The sequence below is a fragment of the Accipiter gentilis genome, chromosome 12, assembly GCF_929443795.1.
Source record: "Accipiter gentilis chromosome 12, bAccGen1.1, whole genome shotgun sequence".
Classification (NCBI taxonomy): domain Eukaryota; kingdom Metazoa; phylum Chordata; class Aves; order Accipitriformes; family Accipitridae; genus Astur; species Astur gentilis.
The window spans coordinates 33366595-33391998 of NC_064891.1; the positions used below are offsets into that span (position 1 = coordinate 33366595).

General features: G+C 36.8%; 1 protein-coding gene across 1 annotated transcript in view; it reads left to right on the forward strand.

Moving 5' to 3' along the window:
- The window catches only part of TBCK (TBC1 domain containing kinase), a 147996-nt gene that overhangs the window by 37816 nt on the left and 84776 nt on the right, over positions 1 to 25404 (forward strand). Inside the window, exons 12-23 of the mRNA XM_049815463.1 lie at positions 5 to 143; positions 1580 to 1679; positions 3677 to 3726; positions 4091 to 4220; positions 5101 to 5199; positions 6507 to 6569; positions 7370 to 7496; positions 8065 to 8115; positions 9734 to 9817; positions 14369 to 14454; positions 22831 to 22867; positions 24263 to 24424. Of these exons, the coding sequence (XP_049671420.1) occupies positions 5 to 143; positions 1580 to 1679; positions 3677 to 3726; positions 4091 to 4220; positions 5101 to 5199; positions 6507 to 6569; positions 7370 to 7496; positions 8065 to 8115; positions 9734 to 9817; positions 14369 to 14454; positions 22831 to 22867; positions 24263 to 24424 (1128 nt within the window). The remainder of the gene's footprint in view (positions 1 to 4; positions 144 to 1579; positions 1680 to 3676; positions 3727 to 4090; positions 4221 to 5100; positions 5200 to 6506; positions 6570 to 7369; positions 7497 to 8064; positions 8116 to 9733; positions 9818 to 14368; positions 14455 to 22830; positions 22868 to 24262; positions 24425 to 25404) is intronic.

Below are 25404 nucleotides of genomic sequence, written 5' to 3' on the forward strand. Positions count from 1 at the left end.
ATAGATGAAGATAGTGATTATCTAGCAGAAAGATCAATTGAAGAGGTTTATTATCTCTGGTGTTTGGCTGGAGGAGACTTGGAGAAAGAACTTGTCAACAAGGAAATCATTCGATCAAAGCCACCTGTCTGCACACTTCCCAAGTAAGGAAAGAGAAGCATTTTAAGGGAAAGGAAAATGGATGAAGGCCAGTGATTCTGAGAGAACATTTTGGTTTGGTTTTTGTTTCAAGACCTGTATGTGTGAAAAATGTTGAAAATGGCATTCTTGAACAGCAGGAAGTCATGTCACCCAATTTAAAGGCATTAATTGAATGCCTTATATCTGTTGCCTAGCTGCACTTCACTTTCTGAAATTTGAAGAAATGTAGGTGAAGTGGAAAATACTGAACTGGAAGTCCCTAAATTTAGCACACTTTCCAATAGCATTAACTTTTAGTAAAAATACCTCACTGTGCCTCAACAACATATTTGTAACTGTAATTTAATTTAATATGTTCTGTAGCAAATTCTCATATTCTGAATTCCCTTTCACAGAACAGCAGTGCTGAGTGGTCAACCCAATTATTCAGCAGATGAGCGGATTGCTTTTTTGTAAAATGCTTAGTTTTATGACTTATAATTCCGTAACAGCATTTTAGTCATTAATACTTTTATCTTACTGCTGTACACATTGCAATATTGTGTAGTATATTCATGCTTTAATCCTCCAATCTCATCTTAGTAAGCATAATTATGTGTCCATATAGATCAATTTGCTGGTTCTGGGTTTTTAGAACACATGAAGTCAGTGTACAGCCAGAATGCAATATCTTGGCAAAAAAGTTGGAATTAGCTTTTAAGTGGTATTTTGGTGGCAAAATTACTCTGAGATTTTGAGGGTTTGCCTATTTCTGTACTCAGAGGTGAATGCATGTGCTTTTGAATTATGAGGGGGAAAACATTTTTCGTCATATTATCTATCTTGAAGATGAGGTGTTAATTTCAACAATGCAATCTGACTATGTTTTCTAAGTGATACTGAGAATGTTAGCTTAATTTATGGAAATCAGTTTCATGTTGTCTGCTTTAACAATAGTAACATTTTAACTATAAATAGGCAATTTGTGTATACCCTTTCTTGGATGTATTTGTATCCTTAGATGGACTGCAACAGAAAAGGTGTGGGTGATACTTCTGCTTGTTTTTTGTCACGGTGGGAAATGGCTTACATAGGACAGTAATGTTTTATTTTTGCTTTTCACGATAAATGGCAGTCCTGCCCTGTGCCAGGTCAAGGAATAAAAGAGAATATTAATCCCATATCTCATTACTCTTCCTTTGTGTGCAAACCAAAGTTACAGAAAACCTGAAATGTGCCTTCTTACAGCAAAAACTGTTTGAATAATTTAAGGTGATTGTACATTCCCTTGATAGTAGGTTTCATGCCATGCAGAGTCAATACAGTATACTTCTCAGAGCTAGTATTTTGTTTTAAAGAGGAAACTGATTGATGTAAGAATTTTCTATTTTTTCTAACTCAAGTCTTATGTTATAAAATGACCTGATTTTTATTTTTTTTCCCCACCTCCCTTTTGAAGCTTTTTGTTAGAAGATGGTGAGAGCTTTGGGCAAGGACGAGATAGAAGTTCCCTTCTAGATGACACAACTGTGACTTTGTCTCTGTGCCAGCTCCGAAACGTAAGAAGAATATTGTGCACTTGTTCTTATGTCTTTCCTGCAGAAACATTTGTTTAAAGGGAATATGAAACAGCAGCTCCTACTGCTATTCCTACAAATGTCAGTGTTACTAATTCCAAGAGAACACTTCTTGGCGTCCGAGTCAGATTCTGATTTATGCTATTAAATTGCTTTGTCTGCAAAAGCTTATTAAATTTAATTTATCTTCTGTCTCTCCATACCCTTCCTGTGTCCCTCCCTTTCCTGATTTTTGTTACCTGCTTTGTTCTGGTGTAGCCCAAATAGTTCTGTAGTACCTGATATTCTCCACGATTGCTAAACTATAATTGGACAGTGAGTGTTTTCTTGCATTCTTTAGTTCCTGTCTGTAGGTGGCTCACATTATTCAAAAGAAAGATCAATTCAATTCAGTTGCAGATCCTTAAAGGCTTTATACCTAACATTGGATACCAAGTTTCCAGTAGTTAATTACTAATCTTTGGAATGTATAGCTATTAAACAACTCGTTCAAAAGATCACTTCAAAGCATTTTGCCAACATGCAGTAATGCAGTTTTCTTTCATCTTCAGTGGAAAAATCAGCATATGGTAACTCATCGTTTTCCCTGATGTAATGATCAGTTACAAGATTTACTGCATGTATCACTGAAATGTTTTAATTGTTCACATGTCTTTACATATGTAGAGCTTTATTGCTGTAGAATTAGAAATTTGTGCTGCACTGTTTGCAGCTTGCTTTTTATAGTAGCGAATGCAATACTGTCACAGTCTTTATAAAAATACCTTTCCATATGATTACAAGGGTTAATACAGAAAGGAAGGTGACTTCTGAAGTCTTGATCTCTGCCACCATTATCGTAATTTTGGGGGCAATGTGGCAAATACTGTGTAAACGTATTTCTTCAGAAGAACTTTTCATTACTTCACACAAATGCATGAAAACAGATCAAAGAACTGGGTTATTTTGTTTGCTTGGCTGGTGGGGTTTGGGGAGCAGTGGGGAGGTTAAGAATATACAACGGCTATTTTAAAGGTAGTACACACTGCAGCTCCTCCTGTTGTTCCTACAAATGGGGAGTTTTTAAGGCTTTTTTAAAAGCTGTTTAATCTGTAATTTTGGATATTGCTACCTACTTCTATAAATACAGCAGCAAATAAGTTATATACTGAAGTTTCATTTTGAGGAAGATACAAGCCTGAACCTTGCAATGTTAGTTGAAATGCCTGAACCTTGCAATGTTAGTTGAAATAAATTTTTGAACTTACGCAATTCTTCAAACACCTTTTATGGAGCAGAGCATGATGCTTATAATCAAAAGAGGATCAGTACTGAATGAACTGAGAATGAACTGTTCTTCCAATCCCAGGAGGAACAGACTGTATGCTGTATGCCTTTAAGTTAGGGATTGAACTGCAAAACAGAGCACTGCAGGGAGGAAGGTATTAAACATTAATCACAATGCACCAAAGGTGTCTGAAAACTTCAGGCAAAAGTCCAGGCATGCTTGTCTGTCACCTTGCCAGAGAGTGTCTGTATTTCTGTGCAGCTTTCAGATGCAGCTACTAAAAGGAACTCAAATTTGCATAACTCTTGAACTGATTAAAAATATAAAACCAAGTTGCACAGTTGCTTTGCAGCTACTTGGATAGGAACTCCATGTAGAAAAATGAGGAAAAGAAAAAAACTATGTAATACTATTGATCTATTAATCCGTGGTCCATAGAAGCTATTTTTTGTGTAGAAATAGGTTTACGAATGAGTGTTATCTTCAGGCAGAAGAACATCCATCAACTGAAAAAGCCTGTATTAGCAAAAGTTTTTAGCATTAAAGGGAGTATGTTTCTTTGCTGATGGAGGACTGAGCTAATGCTTAGATCTCAAGGCAAGCTTCTAAATTTGGCAAATGAATTGCTAATTAATAGTTTTTGTGTTCTGCTAAATATTTCCACTTGAATTCTGAGCAGTATTCTGATAATTATTTTTATTCTTCATTTCAGAGACTGAAAGATGTTGGTGGGGAAGCATTTTATCCATTGCTTGAAGATGAGTAAGTGTGTGTGTAAGTTTGTACATATAGAAGGGACTGAATTTTGAGTTATTAGTTTTATTTGAGTGGCACACTGCAGAGCTAGACACAACTGTCTTCCAAAAGCAAACCTAATATGTCCTTGTTTGGCTCTTAAAGTCAATGAGAGCTGATAAGCACTCTGCACTGGTGGACTCAGGGCCCTGATACCAAACTGAGGATCCTAGCCTGTTTCTCTGTTCTGGAAATCAACTCTGTGTTGAATGTTCAAAGTTAGCCATTTATACTTGTTTCTGACTCAGAAATACCTCACAGGATATTCATTATTTTCACAATGATTTGTATTTCTTGCTGTTCACTACTACTATCCTAACTCTCTTTTCAGCCAGTCAACTTTACCTCATTCAAATAGTAGTAATGAGCTGTCTGCAGCTGCTAGTCTTCCTCTGATCATCCGGGAGAGGGACACAGAGTACCAGCTAAATAGAATTGTCCTGTTTGACAGGCTTTTGAAGGTATGGAATCTTTCTGATGCTGGATAATTGGATTTGGTCTGGTAATTAGAGGATTTTTAAAGCACCAAGTAATTGAAAAAGGAAGCAGAGATAGAAGAGACCATAGTGGGAAAGGGGGCAGAAAACCCTACAGAAGTATAAGAAGATTTGAAAATAAAAATATGAGAAATAGGTCGTTTAAGTAGTGATGAATATAAAAGTATATTTTAAAGTATGCACATGAAAATAGAGCTGTTGCTAATACCTGTTATTTACTGAAGAAAATACTTCTGCATCCTTTATTTCATAACAGACTAAGCTATTATAGGTATAAATATGCCAGTAACACTTCTGCATTTCCAAGCAGTAGGATACTTGAAAACAATACCATTTTACTGTGACAGTGCCATCTTAGAAATACAGGGTTTATACTGGGGGCGGGGGGGGCGGGGAACAGACGACACCAGTCCCTAATTTACATATATGCAGAGAGATGGATTCTTGTTTAAGAATGAGAAAGAGCTGATGCGCATTATCAAGTGCGCTACTTAGGAAGGCATAAACTAGAAATGTTTAATAAAACAAAGTTGGATGGATAGTATAAAAAGAAACATTTAATGAAGAAAAAGCTTTTAACTAAAATTTGGTTTAGTAAATTTATATATCCAGTCTATACCACACCATATGAATAAATTTATGAGAAAAAGTCGGTATTTTAAAATCAAATACTATTCCTCCATCCAGGCCTTCCAGTTAGGAATGAAATTTACTTGTAAACCTTGCATTCGTTGTTCAGGCTGACAGCATTTGTCTTTTGGGGAAAAGACCATCCCAGGACTGGGATTTGAATTGTTTCAGTTATGTGGCAACATTTTTTGCTGTTAATCTCTTCTCTTTGAAGGCCTATCCATATAAGAAAAATCAAATTTGGAAAGAAGCCAGGGTTGACATCCCTCCTCTTCTGAGAGGTATAACCTGGGCTGCCCTGCTGGGTGTTGAGGTAAGGGCAATGGGAGGGCATTTGCAGAAGGTCCAGTACTGACTGGGGAGGGAGGGAGATAGGAATGGGATTGACAGGTAAACTGGAATGGATTTGAAGATTTGGCAAGTAGAATTACTGGCATTTCAAACAAAGTGAGTCATGAAATTGTGTGAACAAAGAACGTTCAGACAAACATGCTTATTGTCTCCAATATTATTTGATTTTGGAGAATGTCAAGTCAAGAAAACTTGGCTGCTCTGAATTTTGATTATGGGACGGAAAAATACTACCCATACAGCAAAATTTTTCTAGATTGTTTAAATACAATAGGTAGTTAATGGGGGGGGGGGGTTTGATTTTGATTATTTTTTGACATAAAGTTAGAATCCTGCTTCAGTCACCAGTAGTTGGGCAAAACAGGATGAAACATATCAGATGTATTTTTCTCACCTACCAATCAATGCACTTCCTCCAAAGACTGGAGAATAAATAAATTAAATGTAACCCTTTTGGACAAAGGACTAGAAAGAAATGTCCCAGAAATAAGGACTCCTCACAGGCTGCTTGACTATCCAGCTTTTGCATCTACCCTGCTTGCATTCTGCAGTAGTGCAGCAAAGAGGTTCTTATAGATAACACATTCCAGGTTATTTAGGATACTTAGCTTAGGATGTGATCTGCTGAGTATGATATAATATGACCAAGAAAAAAGCTGTAAAGTTTAAGGAACAACTAATGGTCAGGGTTGTAGCCTGGATCTTGGGAGATGAGTCAGTTCTCATGCCTTATCTGCTTACAGTGTAGGTGGTATTTCCCTGTCGCATAACATTAAGATGGACTTGTTAGCCTGCCTGTCTTGGGAATCATGCAAGGACAGGCTACTTAAGAGTAGTATATATGGGTATCACCAATATTAATTAACAGGCAGCTGAATTCAGTGTCTTTACAGAGATGATGCTGAAAGCCATTTGCCAGTGGCTGAGGTAAGCACTGAATTTAAATTGAGAGCATCTCATAACTTGAAAATGGAAAACTGTGTCAAGTACGTAGCTTCCTGCATAAACAACTGAAAAACACTGAATATTGTACCGAGGAGGTCACAGAATGGTCTATATGTCCTGAATCATAACAGAATAAAGATGGTTTTGTTAAAATTCAGCTGTCAGAATTGTCTGTACTTTGGGGACTTTTTTTCAGGAAACAAAAGTTGCTAACTAAAGCACTTAACAAAACCAGTCAAATTCTTTATATCAGTGTGTACATTGTAATATGCATTTATGTTAGTAAGTGCTTTCTAAATTCAAGTATTCTTTTTCCACATTTAGGGTGCCATACAAGCAAAATATGATGCCATTGATAAGGACACACCGATTCCTACAGACAGACAAGTAAGTCTTCCAGTCTTATCAAATATTGTCACTTGAAGTAATGCAAAGATATTTCCCACCAGTCACAGTCATTTGCCTATTACACCAGATGTGGCTGATAATACTAAAAGGGTTCCCCATAACATGCAGAAAGTGAAATCCTCTTCTACTTCAGAATCACTGTTTCTGTAGCAGCAGCAGAGTGTAGTGAACAATTACTGATGTATTGTTAAAAGTCCTGTTTTTATCAAATGTTTATTGTACCTGTTGGACCTTGTACCAGATAGTGCTGAATACCCTGAGATTCTGTAAGGTGAGCTGTGCTTCACAGAAATGGGTTCTTGAGCAATTTGGTTCTCCAAGAAGTCTTGCCAGACATAAAAAGACATCGCAAGCAACAGCTGTTCCTTTTGGCTGGGTGAAGAAATATTTTCCATCAAATTGAGTACAACGTTCCGAGAACTCTGATTTGATTATCCTTTAGAGCAAAGTGATATTAGCACCTGAAATGAGTCCACATTTGTATCAGAAAAAACCTATAACTGTAATTTGCTGTCTTTTTCAAGGTTCAGAACCCTTTTAAAAATATGAATCTGGAAAAAGAAAAAAAAATCTCTATTTTTAACCTTGGACAGGGTGGCTATAGCTCCCTGTTCTCTTTAAGTTTTGGTTTCAAGTGATGGAGGAAGCAGATTGTGTTTATCATGGTGGTCTGACCTACATTCTTTGCCTGACTTCCACCTCTAGTGTTGCAAAATTGCTGTAGTGCTACCACACTTACTCTGACTTCTCTTTATATTATATGCTTGGCTGTGGTGCAGATTGAAGTTGATATTCCTCGTTGCCATCAGTATGATGAATTGCTGTCATCGCCAGAGGGTCATGCAAAGTTTAGACGTGTACTGAAGGCATGGGTTGTTTCCCATCCTGATTTGGTATACTGGCAAGGTGAGTTTGACTAGTTGGCAAGGCCAGATAATTAACTGGAAAGCTACGGCTGACTTAAAATTACCTCCCCCACTTCCCCTCACCAATAATCTAAGCATTTTTTTGAATGCTTTCATTTCTATTTCTTTTGAAGAATGAGTCTGTGTGTAATTGCAAATTTAGTTCTTAATGATTTATATTTAATTTGTAATGCAAAATTGCTCCACTCTTTCTTATATATTTACTCTCCTTAAGTTTCAGTCACCTTATTTGGGAGGGGGAGGGGAAAAAAAAAAGTCTGTTCAGTTCCAAGGTAAAACTGCAGAAGTTACTGAGAGATTTCTTGGGATGGTAAATGGTATTTCTTGGAATCCTTGGCACAATAATCAATTCAGCCTTATTGTTCAGTAATTTGAAATCTTCTCTGTTTTCGTGCATTGATCTCACAGTGGTTCTCAGCATTACATGTGAAGCCTGACATTGCAGAATTATAATCAGTATCAAGTATGCAAATTTTCATGATTAATGAATTTGTTGTGCATTACAATAAATGAGCTCTTTATGCCGTTCATGGCTTTTCTCTCTTTAGGTCTTGACTCTCTTTGTGCACCATTTCTGTACTTGAATTTTAACAATGAAGGTGAGTACCTTTTTCTGCTGGGGTTGAAGGGGAAGCACAGTCTGTCATCTGTATCTAATAGTAGACAGATGTGTGCACCCACTGGGTGCTTTTGCACTGGATGGAAACTTTCTGTAGCTACAGAGGAATTTTAAAGCTCTTTTTGCCACAAGTCAAAAGAAATGGTTGGGTTTTGAAAAGCGTATGTGTTGTACTGTTCTTCAAGCAGGGATTCAAACCCTGTGTTTATTGCCGAGTACAATAATGAATATATAATAAAAAGCACAAATCACCTTGATTATAGAAAAGCAAGAAAGGCTTCTCTAGTACTTGTCTTTTTCAGTGAAGCTGTAGTTCTGCCTTGTTTAATGTGAATGCATTATTTGTTAACCTAGCTGTTAACCTGTCAGACTAGCTTTATTCAGAAAAGCTGATGGTGGTTTTAAATGCCTAAAAGCTTATCAGACCAGCTTTGGATATGTGGCCTTTATCTTCTGAGAATGTGATTTGTTAAGAATAGGTCTAGTCCAATCTGCTATTCTCTTGTACCTGGTTTTCTTTTTATAAGGTCCGTACCAGGGAAAACTAGTTTCTTAGGACAATGACTCCTATTATGCCTACGGTGCATACTAATTTAAATGTTTCAACAGATTTTTCTTGCTCTTGGACATGTTCCTATACAGTTTGGTTGTAGAGCGTTGTTTCCTTCCCATTGAAGCAAAATATAATAGTAGTGAATTATGTAAAGTTTTTCTGCTGGTTTACGAACTTAATTGGACACATTTGGCTTGGATATTTTAAAAATTGGTTTCAATGCTAAAAATTTCTAACACAGAATTCATTTAAAACATGATCCTATGTTGTATTTGCTATAAATCTGATGTTTTGCTAAGAAACTTCCAAAATTATATTTATTGTCTTTGCACAGTTTACGACAAACCTGTATTTCTTTTTTATATCTGTGGTCTAGCACCATGGCTAAGAATTGTATGACAAAACATTGTCTCTCAACCAAGTTCCCAGGAATTAATGAAGGGGATAAACACTTAAGTTTTTACCCTCTAATCTATAATTGGTATGTTTGTGAGGAGCCGTTGAGAAATTTAAGATGGTTTTGTCCATCTTTTTGACAGTATTTTTAATTATATTCCACTCTTTTTTTCTTCTGAATTCTGTCATCTTTAGTCTCTGAGCTGAAGAGACAAGATGCAAGTCTAATGAGGCATAAACTGGATGTAAGTTCTATAGAATAAAACCCAGAAGACTACAATAATGCAGTAGTCTGAAATTGTCTTCTAAAATTTTATTCATTTACGGACTTTCACTTTGTGACACAAACATCACCATGGCTTTCCAAACATCATCTCATTTCTTTGTCACTGAGAAGTATGGAAATAAACTGGGAGCAGATCAGGTCCAGCCAGCTTTATATTGATTACTCAGTGACAGAAGGAGACTTTTTTTAGGAGCTTTTAAAATTCTTTAATAAGGAACGTGCCCTTTTTATGTGTTCTACAATAATTTTTGTGTATAGATTGATTTAAGTATTTATGCTATTATTTGCTTATTAATGAACTTTCTTAAGTGTACTTATGTTTTTACCTCTGTAGTTGCATCCATTTTTTTAATTTTTTTTCAGCTCTGGCATATGCCTGCATGTCTGCTTTTATCCCCAAGTATTTGTATAACTTCTTTCTGAAGGATAATTCTCATGTTATTCAAGGTAAGTCCCTTTATTATTTTTTTTGTAGTCCGAAGAGAAGTAGAATTATTTCTGGGTATATAAATATACTTTTTTCAAGTGTTGGTAAAATTGGAATACAGTTGGAACACATCTATTTCTTTCCAAAGCTTTGTTTTAGATAAATAAGAACAACAGCTGTGCAAGAAAAGTAGGAACAAAATAAGTGGGTAAAGATTCAGGCAGGAGAAAAAACCCAACTGCACACAATGTCGTGGTTTAGGCCCAGCGAGTAACAAAGCACCACGTGAATGCTTGCTCACTCCTCCCCACCCCTGGTGGGATGGGGAGGAGAATAGGAATTAAAAAAGGTAAAAACTCATGGGTTGGGGTAAGGACAGTTTAATAGCACACAAGGAGAGGAGAAATAATAACAACAACAATACTAATAAAAGAATATATGAAGCGAGTGATGCACAATGGAATTGCTCACCACCTGGCACCCGATGCCCAGCCCATTCCTGAGCTGCATTCCCTCCTACCCTAGTTATATACTGAGCATGATGTCATATGGTATCAAATATCCCCTTGGCTAGTTTGAGTCGGCTATCCTGGCTGTGTCCCCTCCCAGCTTCTTGTGAAAATTAACTCTACCCCAGCTGAACCCAGGACACACAACCTCCCCCTCCCCCAAAAATGTTCTGTGTAATATCCAAGGTAAGAGTCAGTTGGTCATGCAAAGTTGTAAAATGAGGAAATAGTCTTTCCAGTGTTAGATTGTAAAGACCTACCCTTCAGGTGATCAAAATCATACTGTTACAGGAGCTGTTTTGACAATGAAGGAAAATGAAGAGGAACAGTACAAACTAGGGACTTCTCAGAAAATGGAAGTTACGGTATTCAGAGCGTTAGGGATTTGAGGGGTATTTCTTACTAACAGAAGATAATGTCATTCAGTACAGGACAGGAGTTGGAGAACCCTGAGGAATAACATTCCATTGTTCAGTCTTCAACAGCTATATAGGTAACTCAAAGAAATTAAAACAATAGCTAGGAGGTAAATGTCTATTCTACTTGAAAATTAATTGTAAATTTCATGGAAACATGAAGAAGGAATTGTCTAGACCTAGAAAGCCACCTTGACACAGTCTGTGTTGGAAAGATAATTTGTCTTGCCAAGAGTTTTTAAAAACCAAAAGAAGCTGTTTGAAAAGCCATCAGTAGTTTAAAAACCAAACAAACACCACCACCACCACCCACCCCCCCAACCCCCCCCCAAAAAAAACCAACCCAGGTGGTAATGAATGTTTTTAACTGCAAGCAGTTATGAGTGTTTATTGAATACTGGGTTTCAGCATGGCTTGCTGTCCTTGTATTTCTTTTAAAGAAATTCTTTTGTATATAACTTGTGAAACTCCTCAAGTTAGAAACTGTGTCCGTTGGGTTTTGTCTTCAAAAAATGAAAGGAAATTAAGAACTGATCAACAAAAAATAATTAGACATAAAAGCAGTTACATATTGGATAATAGCGAGAGAGCTATCATAAGGAGAGAACACAGTGATTAGGAGAGTTTACTTACAGAAGAATGGGTAAGAGGTGTTATGAACTGAATATGTAAAATAATAGTTTGGAAAACCTATTCAAGAGAACTTGTTTGCATCCTTTGGTCTGTAAAGAAAGAGTGCTTGCTGGAAAAAAAGGGGCAGTAAAGGTCTAAAGATGAAAAGAGTAAGTGTATTATATCAGATCGTCCTGTGGAGACAACTGCTTTAGACTTAAAGACTGATAGCTTTACAAAGACTTTTCTCAAGGGGGTATACTCTTCCATAAAATAATACTTGTGCTCTCTAGAGTTCCCTGATGTTATTCCTGAGGGGCTATACAAAAATAGGTATCAGCCAAAGTTAGAAATATAGGTCAGTAGGATTCTGTGAACCAAAGTAGTGTAGGCTTTTCTGAGTTTCTGTGCAACATCTGGCTTCAAGGACTTGGGGATACTGGACCTTTTAGGATTCTTTCGGTGTCCTGATTTAATCCTTTGTAGGGTCGTATGTCAAACACCAGTGGGTAAATACAGTTTTAAAGGAAAATTCTGTATAATTTCCCTGCATTATTGGGTTGGAAGAAAGTGCTAAGAATGTGTCATTGAAATGCCTACTGCAATTTTAGCTTCTTAGCTTCTTTGTGTTCCATGTAGGGGTGGACAGAAGGAATCTTTCGAACTGCAGAGTTCAACATACCTCATTTCTGAGCTTGTCCTATACAATGAAGATACATGTTTTTTCTAATCATATCAAATGTATCTCCTTGAATGAAACAGGAAGCAAGAGCGGTTAAAGGGGTTTGGGTATGGAATGCCCAATTGTGTAAAACAAAACTTCATATAATAAAATTCCAACCACCAGCAATTGGCTGGATCTATGCGATACATTTTTGAAAAGATTTGTGTGTTTTCAATAGACCCTTAATTAACCATGTAATCCCACACAAGAATTACATTTCATGAGACTGGCTAGTCAAATAAAGATGGTATTTATCAGCCGGTAGTATATCTGTAGAGAACCATCATGGGCACGAGTATTCAATTTTCAAGTAAAAGTGCTTCAGGGAAGCTAATTGTGAAATTGTTTTCATCAGCATACAGCTGAATGTGTAGGATTACTGGTTTGCTATACCTGACTTGTGATTACTGGCTGTTTTGTGAAATAAAACTGATGGAAGATGTACCTTAGAGATGCACTTTTTAAAAATTACTATAACGTAGTGTGGTATGAATTTAAGGCATGGATTCACATATCTCCTTAACTTGTACGCATGTGAATACATGCAAGAATGCAAGAGTAACTTCGACTTGAAACTGAGAAAACATGAGATGTGTGAATAGCTCCAAAGCGGTCTGGCCTTGGTGACACAAAACTCGGTACAGGTCTGTTTACCTACTTAACTCCCCAGCTGAGTGCTGCCAGGGCATCTATGGCATCACAGAGATGCAGTATCAGAGGGGAGAGGCTGGCACTCCTAAGATACCAGAAACCACCGAAGAGGTTTAGTGTGCTGTGGCTTTGTCTTTGCAGCTTGAAGCAAAAGTTGTGAAATTCTGGAGTCGACTCAAGAGGTCTTAATTTTTATTGCAACTTACCTTGGAGAATTAGGCAACCTTTCAAGTACAATTTACAGTAGGACTGTGGCTTGTTTCTCTTGTATTCTTACAGCGAGAGTATTGTTTATCAGTCTTCCCGAGGCAGAATCAGCTTTTAAAATTTGTAGTCCAAACAGAATTATTTTACAGAGTGACTGTTCTTAACTTGCTGGCTTAACCTGAGAGGAGTTGACTTGAGTGCAGGTAATCAAGATTTAAGTAACATAGGGGTCTATAAACAACTGAATGTGTAGACCTACTTCTATTTTTAAATAAAGGTGTCTATATGTGGAATTATCCCAGCAGAGCCACTTCTGTGCTTCTTAGCAGTGGAATTTGAATTTAATTTTGCCACTTCAGGGGTGAAGACAAACTGAGTAATAGGGAGTTATTTGCTGTCCTCAAGAGAGACAGTAGTAGGCATCTAATCCTTACAATAGACTTTAAAGGAAGCAGTCACAACTCTAGATGGCTGATTTGTGGAGCTGTGTGGACTTGGTGTTTGGGGGCTTATATTTGGGGACAGTAGTCTGTGGAGCATTGAGATGTCAGCATGTTCTGATCTGGGAGCAGGGTTCACATTCCCTGTCTCTCTTCCTGCCCTCAACTAGCTGTCAGGGCCCTAATTACTCTCTTCTGGGGAGCATGGAGGAAAAGGAATTGCCATCTGTTACAAAACTGCTATGTTATTGTCTCTTCATCTTCCTTCTAACAAAGCATATGATAGTGTGGACAAAACTGGGAGAGGGGTAGAACAGAGAGAGAAAACTGTCAGTGTCCGTGTTCTGCTGTCTGCTTCTCTTCCAATTAAAAACAAGTGTTATTTAGACAATTAAATTGTACCCATCAGCCTAATATGCTATGCTGAAGAGGTAATAAATTTTATCTTTTACAATAAGTATTTCTTATCTGATCCAAAAAAATACAAATTAAGATGTTACTGATCATGGAAATGGTAACCTTAAAGCCTGTTGTCTTAAAACCTCAACTTCTAGATTACAGAATTTAACTTTGTAGAAAAGAAACCACACAAAATATAATTTAAAGAGTATAAACTTTGTGTATCACTAAAACAGTTTGGGTCTTAAAAATCCTTGGAATGATCTTGTTCTAATTTGCTTCCATCAATACCTTGTCGCTCGTACTCAAACTGAAAAGCCTAGCTTTGCATGTCGAACACAGATCACAACATAAGTATGAACTAAGTATTTGGATAGTTGAAAATCCAAATTGAGAAGTGCTAAGAAAGAGAAATTAAATATTTCTTCTTCTGTATTGAATATAATGGTGACAAGGAGGACAGTAGTGGTATTCACTTGCTGGTTTATTGTAGGTTTAAAAAAAAAAAATTAAAAAAATTAAAATTCTTCCTTTTCTACAGCTCTATTGTGAGCTAGCAGCATGTGGTGGCTTGTGTTTCCGACAATGATCTTGAATATGCTTGTCATTTCAGAATACCTGACGGTGTTTTCCCAGATGATTGCATTCCACGATCCAGAGCTGAGTAACCACCTTAATGAAATTGGTTTTATTCCAGATGTAAGTGCTAAGGGTTCTTATAAGTATTGTTCAAAGGAAGTAAGAAATGGAAAATGAGGGTAACTAGGTTGAGATGCCTTTGCAGACTGTTTCAGCAGCAGTTTGACATAAGTGAAGCTTTCATATTAATGGACCTTTCCAAGTATGCTGATAAAATGGTAGAGTTTTGATTGTTGTTTTACATACCTCAGTCTGTCCCATTCTGTTGGCATGGTAAATACAATAAAATACTACTAGTCTGTTGTTATAACTTAGAGATTCATCTTAAAAGATGTATAGAATTTTATTTTTGAAGTGTGGATTGATACACAAAAATTAATGTGGCCATAAATTACTAATAGCAAAATTTCTGCAAACTGATTAAATGCCATTGGTTAACACAAAAGACATCAATTTGCAAGTAATACAAAAAAACACCTGTAAGTGATGGTGAATCTATAGATATGCGAGATCTTGGAAAATGCTTAGCAGTCGTTTGTTGGAGTCTGTCAGAAACACTGGACAAGTGCATAACTTGTGTCTATAAGTTTTATGCTTTCATTGGAAGAAGTCTGTAAGATGGTGGAAAATGAAAACTGAGAACACAACCAAAATGTAGGAGAGAGGGAGGGTTATTTTGGAAAAAGCAAAACAAGGCCTTCCTTAGAGCTTCACTTTTAGCTATCGCTGTAAATAGCTTTCCTCTTTTGTTTAGAGAGGCGTGTATAGTCCAGAAAGCCAAGATAATAGTCTGTAGAAATGCTTGCCTTCCTACTATAGCATTATTGAAGTTTATGGCTGATGTTTCTAAAAAGTAGATTTAGGCAAAGCTATAGAGAGAACATTGTTAATTGATACAGTGTGTATATCATGATATTTTTGACATTTAGAAATTTGATAATTACAGGTTGGTCATAAGAACAGATGGAAACAAAGTGGAAGGAAATTGAAGTCAGGACATGTTGATGTAGAAATATAAATTTCATAAATAGGAAAATCGCATGCATTTCTTCTATAAGTAATATAAAGCTTATTTTATCAGAAAAGCTTTATGTTTATTAGGAAAGGCTTTAAGTTGAAGTAGCAAGGCCAAGCCTCTGAAAGTCATTTGTTGTACACAATTCCTGGATGAATTTGTGTGTCTTTGGGACTGGCAGATACTCATTATCATTGTTTACAAAGATTGTAATGGAAAAACAAATATATGCTTTCATTTGTAGAGGTATTTTTAATCTAATAATGTTGGTTGAGTGGTACAAATTTAAAAGATACTGAGGCATTGAAATGAGCAGAAGAGAAAGCCAGTGTATTGCATTACAAAGAGAGGTGTTTGAGAAGGCAATGTGTATTGCTGATAACACATATCTGAAGAGGGCAGGTGGGAGGAAGATGAAGGGAAGGTAGGGAGAAGGGAGAACATTCATCTCTAGAAAGGCTAAATATCTGGGGGTATGAAGGGCATGTGTAACAGCAACATTCAGGTTCCTGAGGGAGAATCGATTTTGCAGCATCACTATGTAAATGCACTTGATAATTATTTGTTAAAGCCTATGGATGACCAAAGCAATTCCTTTGTGTATTTAGTCCAGGATACCAGTTCCCACTGGAGAGGTAGAGATGTAATTTCCCTGACCATCTTACAGGTCCCCATTTCTGCTACGAATCTACATGAGAGTTTTGTAGCAACCCATCTTGGGTGTTAGCTGATCTTTCAGCAGCTCCTAGTGTCTGCTTATACAGTTATAATTCTCCACTGAACGCTTCCAAAGTGCAAGTCATATGGAATAGCTTAAAATCACCTGTTTTGTTGTATTTCAGTTTTTGTGTTGTGCTAGTCATTCCACAGCACATAGTCAAATGTGAGCTTTGTCTTTTAAGTGTTACAGCCTGGAGATGATTAGGTAATGTAATAAATAATTACAGAACAGAGGGGGGTTTTGTTGGTTGTTTGGTTTTTTTTAAAAAAAAACCCTTGCATTGAATACAAATGCTAGTTCTAAAATTAACACTAACCTCTGAAGAGAGCTTGTCCTTACATAATCATCTGTCTTTTTTTTTTTTTTTTTTTTTTTTATTAGAAGTAAAAGTTGTTTTTCCTTTTAGGTTAGTAAGAGAGGTGATTTTTGTACCTGTAACAAGACAGCACAGGGTCCATCAAGGTGAAGGATATGCACTATAGTAATGAGATCTGAACCAGAGTTTCGTGCTTGAGTACTAATCCGATCAAAGTAAACCCTGATTAATCTTTCATCATTGAAACGCGGGCTCCACTGCAGGAAAGATTGTGTTTCCTGGCAGCCTTCTCATTTGCTTCGGGTCACGTAGCTCTCAGAATATTGAACGCTGCTGAAGCTTGAATAGTTGTGAATATTGTTAGTTGATGTGGTGCCTGGATTAAGTACGTTGCTGTGGCTATGTGATTTACATATAAATAGGGGGATATATACAGTGAATTTTACAGTTCTTCTTTGCTCACTCTCCCCCATGCTATATATTGTTTTATAACATGTTCTATATTTTACCGAATAATTCTGACATCAACAACAGACCGTTTTGAACCGAAGAAAAACAAGGAAGTGTGCAACGTTACTAAAATGATAACTATAGCCATAAATTATTCTAAAGAGCTTTCAGCTGCAAATTATAGAAGCTGGACACAATTGTCAGCTGGCCATTAACAGAGATGACAAAGTCTGGCTGCAGTTACTTAATATCTTTGTGCTGGAGCTGCTGTCATAGATAGATACCTTAGCTTGGTTTTGGCAAGGTGCAGGTGTCGGTAATAGGGCTTCATCTAACTGTGAATTAAAAATCCTACAATTGAAGTACTTTATCTCTGTTCCGTTACATGATTACCTAGTGGTGAATCTGGGGAAAAGTTTCTTGCTGGTATTTTTATCTTGTGAGGAAAGTGATCATTCTTCAAATTTTGTTTGTGTAGGTGCATATAGGTGGGTAGAGTCTAGTATTAAAAATTGGACTCAATCTGCATTCTCTTTTCATCCCTAGTCAAAACATTTTTGCACCTTTCTGTAGCATTTAAATATATGATTAAATGCCTGGGCACCATATAGGTTTGAAGCTAAGTATGTGTGTATGTATTTTGAAGACACTACATGAAGTTGCAAGATCAGGGTTTTATAGAATAGACTATTTCAGTTGGAAGCTACCTACAACTATCATCTAGTCCAGCTGCCTGACCAATTCAGGCCTGACCAAGTTAAAACATGTTGTTAAGGGCATTGTCCAAATGCCTCTTAAACACTGACAGGTTTGGGGCATCGACCACCTCTCAAGGAAGCCTGTTCCAGTGTTTGACGGCCCTCTCAGTAAAGAAGTGCTTCCTAATGTCCAGTCTAAACCTCCCCCAGTGCAGCTTTGAACCATTCCCACGTGTACTATCACTAGATACCAGGGAGAAGAGATCAGCACCTTCCTCTCCACTTCCCCTCCTTAGGAAGCTGTGGAGAGCAAACAAAAATTTTTTCTTAACAAATGAAAATTAAAACCAAAAGCAGAAATTTGGAGGCAGCCTTGTTAGGACAACTCAGCAAAACAAAATTCTGGTTTATGGTTGGGCAACATTGTTTCACACATACATCAAACAGCCCCGCCCCCCCCCCCCCCCCCCCCCCCAAACCAAACAAAACCCAACAACAACAATGAAAAAAAACCCACCAAAAAACTAGCAACTTCATAGACAGGAAAAAGAAAAAAACCTTTTTATCTTTGGCCTTGCCACCTCATACAAACCATGATCTATGGTACAGCTAAAGTACACAAAAGAAGTTACTGGCATGCTCAGAATAACATTGTAAACTTTTTTTTTGCATTTTTGTAATTTAAAATTTTTGTACAAGGTTTTATTTTATTCTCCTTTGAGGTAATAGTTTGGGCCTGGTGACACTAGAAGTCAGAGATAGGTAACGAGAGATACACACTCCCTTTTGGTCAATCCAAGATCACTTAAAAACGGCGGATCTCCTAACAACATGTACAAAAATATAAAATGTAAATAAAAAATACAAACAAATTCTCCTTTAAAGCACTTTTAAGAAAGCAATCGGGGTCTTCAAGTTTTGGTGCTCAGGAAGGGGGGGTGTCTGTGCCAGGAAGAGAGGGGGTTCTCTCCCTGCAAATTTCAAAAATCTTTTTATACATTGGTTGCGTGGCAGTGCTGTGCAGGGGGGCCGGGGTTCACTCTGCTTGGTGAGGATGACCACAGTGGAATGGGGAGGAAGGGGGTTGCGATTGGGAGTGGGGGGCAAGCATGAAAAGGATTTCTTCTAGTTGAGGATCATCCTTTTAGCTGAGACTCATTATTTCATTCTTTGTTTGACCACATTTCTGTGTAGCTATGTCAAATGGTCTTTTAGTTTAGTAAGCTTGGAAAGAAAGATTGGATTACTTAACAGCTCTTCAACATCTGGCGTTGTTACTGGACAATTCAACAAGAAAAGAAATAGGTGATATCTTTTCTGAATCCTTTCTGTTGTCATTTAAGCTAGTGCCTGCCTAAAGTGTGTAGAAAGCACATTAGCATGGCAGACAAACTGTTTTACAATTGTCCGTTGCAGGGTTTTTAGTATGTTCTCCTGGAGCAAATTTGCTACTCGCTGTAGGAAGTAGAATACTTGCCCACGTTGCCATTGACAGTGGTAGTTCCTCTATTCCTGTAAGTGTGATTTCAGCTTTGAGAAGGAAAGGCTCCAACATAAGTCTTGAACGCTGAAAATAGTGTGAAATACATGCTGTAGCATAGGGGTTTTGTTATCCATCTGTAAATTATTTTTACAGTGGTGAAGACATGACAGTTTACCAGTTTAAAATAACACACTGCATTGAATGACAGATGGTCAAGTGAGGATTCCTCTATAAAAAATGCAAGAATAATGGTTACTCCTATTGCGTTTGTTATCTTTAAAACTACAGGTATTTAACGTTGATCTCAGCTCTGTAATTCTGAGGTGTGGTGGGTGAACTTTCTTAGAGGTTTTTTAAATTTCTTAGAGGTTTTTGGTAAACTTAAGTGTTATATAAATGCATAATGAACAAGAACTTGTGAAGAATGTTGGCATTTTTGATGTTTTGAAAACTCAAACCTTCAATTTTAATTAATTTTCATTATCCTGCAACCAGGTGCATAGCTTCACTGTGTTCATAAGGTGCACCTGGATCACACATGACAGCCATTTGATTCTTACAGACTTTTCACAGAGCAAGAACCTTGTGTATATCTTTTGATACTCCTTACCATCCCCATCAACAAACATTAACACTCATTTTCACCTTGCTATTCCTCCTAAAGTATCTTTAGAATCAAAATCCCCTGAGCCTAAATTTCTTTAAAACTTTCGTCTTTACAACTGAAATCTTAATTTTCTATAGACACAAGTGTATAAAGCTCTCATTTTCTGGAGGAACAGTCAACTAATGAAACAATCCAGACTCTAGTAACAGGCAATAACAAAATCTTCAGAGAAAAGGCTTTAATTGAGATTTGAGCCAATATCTCCAAGAGCTTTGAATGTCTAATGGGAGATGCCCTCTTTTCAAAATATGCCCATCTAACTATGTGTGAGTAAACATCTTCACCCTGTTGAAAAACAATGAACTGCATCTCCAAGTTCAGGTACTGAACAGAATTTGTCAGAGCGGAGCGCTGTTGGAAAGGGAGCTTTAGCTAGGCATAATGGAAAGATAAAGAATGAAGCCAAGTGTAAGGACAAGAGATTTCAATCGTAACTAAAAAAAGCTGTGGAAGTATTCAGATTGTTTGAATGGGAACTGATGTTAGGGGACTGCTGTGTTCTTCATGTATAGGAAATGTCCAAGCCGTTACTTAAAAGCACAAAAGAGCTTGTATTTTACTAGCAAAGCAAAATGATAATTATGGCATTGCTGATCAAAAGCTTAGTCTAAAAAATAAAGTATTGGTTTTACAAGCTCTTATTTTAATGTAACTTATTCTCAGGCTGTTCCAGCAGTTCAAAAGCGACTTTGATTAAATATTAGGTATGCTTCCCAACTACATAGCGAAGTGTCAACTAAAAACACAACGCCATTATGTTTCAGGGTTCAGTAGTGAAGGGTTGAAAGCCCCTCTAACAGCAGCTCGTTAGTACAGAAGCATGGCACGATGCTGTTCAAGCCGGTGATTGCTAGAGGGCAGTATTTACTAATAAGATGTTAAAAGTGCAGTCATTTAACTAAAAAGAATTTGGTAGCCTATTTATTTGAGGACTTCGTCAGTGCAGTTCTTTTTGCCTGTGTTTCTCAATTTGATTTGCATGGTGGAATAATACCACCAGTGTTGTGGCTTTTCTTTGCTTGCTGATGAATAGTAATCATAACCTCTTCAGGGTTACCAAGACTTCCTTGTGTTAGAACATTATATTTATGAAAATCAGAGGGGAAAATCCCTTTAGTAAAAATTTGCCTGATACCTTCTACGTAATAGTTTGACCTACTTTTCATGTCACTGTTGATAGGTTTGGTGAGGATGGTTTAGAGCAAAGCAGTGTTTTGCCTTGTGGTTACCTTTTAATAATCTGTTCAGTGTTTCATATTTTGTATATTTTCTTGTATATTTCTGTGTAGGTGCGTACAAGATAGTGGTGTTTGTGAAATTAGGAGGAGGGGTGGATCTGCTTTGGTAAAATATTTTAATGAAATATATGAAAAGGAGGAAATAGTTGCTTTTAAATATCAAGGAGGTAATGTAGTTCAAAATGACGTCAGCATAATATGGTACCTACAAGCAAAGAGGAGCCTCAGGCTATTAGGAATGTTTGTTTTCCTACTGCATGAAGAGCAAGATATTGCATACAAGCAAGCAGGTAAACAGCTATTAGCTGATCACAGCCACTGTAGGGGATATTTCGGGGAACAGGATATGTTACTATTCAGTAGAGGGCCATCTGTTGAAGGCATAACAAAGATATACTCAAGAGAAATAGTATGAAAATATTATAAGATTAAAATGGTGATAGAAATGCATTTGTTTTGGTTTTTGAACCCTTAAAATCAATTGGCAAGTTGGAGACCAAGCTTTATAAAAGCCTCCTGAATATTGGAAGTGGTGTATAGTCTGATCATCGCAGCTTTTTTAGCTTTATGGACAGTTATGGTTCAGATACTATCAGATGCTCAGATGAAGATGTAGGAATAAAATTTAGAGAGAGCTGTACTAAAGAGCTTTTCGGCAAATGTGTGCATCATTTAGTCAGTACCCTAACCCAGTTAAGAGTTTATGGAATAAGTAGTAATTTATTAACATAATATCGATTATGCTTTCTGCTTCTCATTTGCTTACTTCCAGGGAAAGCTTAATAGGACGACTAATTTGCACTTTTTATGAGCTAAAAAGTAATATATTAAGCTTTATGTCTAACCGTAAATCTTCAGAAGTGGAAAACAGAGCACATGAGCTATGCAACAGAGTAAAATTTAACAATAATCGTCTCACTCTTGCATTCCTAATTTGTGGGGACTTTGTGCAGTTCGATGTTTCAAGAAAATAGGTTCTGTTGCCTTCAACATGCTAAATACTTCACTGAAAGTTAAGAAACTCTTAAGGTGTTCAAAAAGGCTTAGCTCTTCTAATGCATACTGAATTTTCTCTGTATGAGGTCATGAGTATGAGAATTTGCAGAAAGTAAAGGTTTTCTCGAGCCATCGCAGCAGCACAAGTTCTTAGACAGTCTTGTAGCAGTGTAAGTGCTGAAGCAGCCTCAAATTCTTCAGATGACACCTGCTTTTACGGGTCACAGTAGAACTACATAAATGCTTAAGGTGTTAGTAACTGACACTATATGCTTTTGAGAATGAAACCGTTCTTACCACCTTTCACCGACAAGTATGCATTTTAATAAATACCAACACAGGAAAAAAAGGTAGATATGGGTAATTTTTCTGCTGGAAATTGTGATTTGCACTTTTAGTTATTTATATAGAACCGGGTTTTTCTATAGTCAAAAAGATATACTGAATCAAGTTGTTTTTTGCTTGTTCAGGTATCCTTTGCTAATTTTTACTTAGCAGTATATATATATATATAAGGTAAGAAATGTGACAGTTTAACAGAGCAGGTTTTGGAGTTCTTTAAGACTTTGGGGGTTATTTTTTGCAAGCATAAGCCTAGTGAGGGTGGTGGTTGTTTTTGTCATTGTTTTCAATATAGTAATTTTGAAGAGAGCAGAATGGGGGCCTGGGGGAGGAAAAAGCTTCTCTGAGAGGTGAAAAGTTGTGTGATAGTGGTTCTGCCACTGCAGTTATTTCCCATTTTAAATACATTCATGGCAAGCTAGGCAATTTTTGATGTAGTAGACAATTGTCACAACTTTAGCTCTTAAAACATTTTTTTGTTTCTTCCCCCTCCATCACCACCTTTTGCAGCTTTATGCTATTCCTTGGTTTCTTACAATGTTTACACGTGAGTATGCATTCTTTTTCTTTGATTAAATGTTCTTATACTTCTTAAGCATAGTTTTTCCTCACTTTTTCAGCTAAAGCCTTCCTAATTGGTGTGATGTGTCTATCATTTACTAAGTTGCTTGTAATTTGCAAGGATGTGTGTTGTGGTTTGAGTCTCAACAGTGCCTGTCACATACTTTCTGCCCTGATTTGACAATACTTAGCATTTTCTTATTTTTTTAAAAAAAGTATTATATTAAATTTGAACTGGATTATTTTACACATGTGGTATTTAGGGATTGTGCAAAGGAAGCTGTTTTCTACTGGAAAAAGTTATAATAATAGTTAAAACAACAAAACCAAACCTCACCACCTTCCCTTGACCTCACTTAATTAACGTAAGAAACAGAGTAACTTTGGTTTTGAAGACCAACAAAACAAGCTTCTTCTATTGCATTTTAACACATTGTTATTGTACTAGCACTAGTTTACTACGACATTTGTGCATGTATGGTAGGAAGAAAGAGCTTTATAATTTGGTGAGCCTTAAATGAAAGAGGACAAAGTTGTTAAAGCAAGTCCAGAAAGCAATTAAAAATCTTCTTAAAGGTCCCTGTGATTTTTTCATGTTATGTCAACATTGACAGACTTTGAATTTAAAAAAAAAAAAAAAAAGAGGCAGGATGAAAAGAGCTGATGGATTATTTCTCTGATGAAATATCAGAGAATTTAATGTGAGATTCTTGATTGCAGTTTCTAAAGATCTTTACTGTAAATCACTGGTTCTTGCAGTTGCCCGTTTTTCTAAAACTTTTGTGACAATCACCACCTTTGGAAAACCAAGAAGATGGTTTCCTGGGCAATGAATTGCAATAAAATGTTAGAACTATTTAGTTGGAGGATAGCTTATTTTAGGAGAGCCATTTTCAGCTTAATATGTAAAATGTTGCTATCTTTAACAGTCCCTTCACCTTGTCTTTCCTTTATCCTGCCAGTTTTTGCTCTATTCTGCTCATTTTTTTGTCTAATTTTAAGTAGTTGAGCTTATTGAGTAACTCATTAATGTCTTCATACTACTGAAACAACTGGTATGCATGTCCTAATGCGTAACTGCACCATACCAAAAGAAAAATAAATTGCCTAATTTTGTGTGTTTGAGATATGAAAACCTGTGCATTTCTAAGTTTTTAATAATGAAAGAATACACTGATGTTTTCCAGAATAATCAAACTGCATATGAAGACAAACCTGTTTCGAAACAGATTGAGGTTTTTTTGTTCCCAAATCAAAAAGAAATAATGCTAAGATACAAGGGGAAAAAAGTATATAGGCAGCTCCTTATGAGTGTATGTATATGTTTTTATCAACTTATATGCTTATGGCATTTTTTTTATTGTGCTTGTTCATCATGCAGATGTCTTTCCTTTGCACAAAATTTTTCACCTGTGGGATACGTTGCTGCTTGGAAATTCGTCCTTTCCGTTCTGTATTGGAGTTGCAATACTTCAACAGCTGAGGGATCGTCTTCTGGCTAATGGATTCAATGAATGCATTCTCCTTTTTTCAGACCTGCCAGGTACAGAAAAAAAAGTATTTCTTCCCTCTTTCTCCGTTTTCCCCAGTGTGTTGCTGAAGACAGTATGTGCTTACATGTGAATATATACTACAGATCTTAAATGTGTTTTGAAATCATGGTAGTTTTAGGCAAACACTGTCAGAGTCTGTAGGTCTTAACTACAGCTTGATGAAGTTAGAAGTCTTTTTGCTGTCATCGGCAAAAATTGGATGAACTTGTTATTTCCAGGTGAAGCTTGGAGTACTTGTGAAATTAGAGTGATTTTTAAATAATTAATAAGTGACTGTTTGTAGACATGCCATGTATAGAAACAATCCAGTTGATAGGGATTTCCTAGTGGAAAAAATTTAGTGCTGTTCTGAACAGTGCTTTTCCACTTTGATGCTGGTACCAGCCTGTTTTCCTTTCAAAAATAATTAAACTTCTGCTGTGGAAGCAACTAATGTAAAAGGATTAGGGAAAGAAGTATAGAAGCCATTGGAATTACTTTGTGTTAAATGAGTTTCCATTTGAAATGTAAAACTTTCAGAGGAACCCTCAGAATAGGATTGGAGGCTGCATGATTGTTGTGCAGAAGTTCTATCTTCCTGTTCAGTGAGAGGTAGTTGACCTATCTATACAAGCAAGTGTTGCATGGGGGGGGGGGGGGGGGGGGGGGGATAAAAAAATTGCAGTTAACCGTGAAGTTTGGGTCGTCTTTCAGAGCAAGTTCCTAGTGAGACAGTAGAATACAAATGAACTGAGTAAGCCCTGTCAACTGCAAGATGTGTTTCCGTTTGTGATGGACTAATATTTACATAACACATGAATTGGAAGGCTACTGCTCCCAGAACATACTTACATTCTTGCATTAATTCCCTCTCTCCAACCCAGGACCTTACTAACATAATATAGGTCTTGGTTAAGAGGTGACACTGTTTTAATCGTGTGGTCTTTCTTAAGGTAGCTCTGACTTTTGGGTAATTCCTGGGCTAACTATA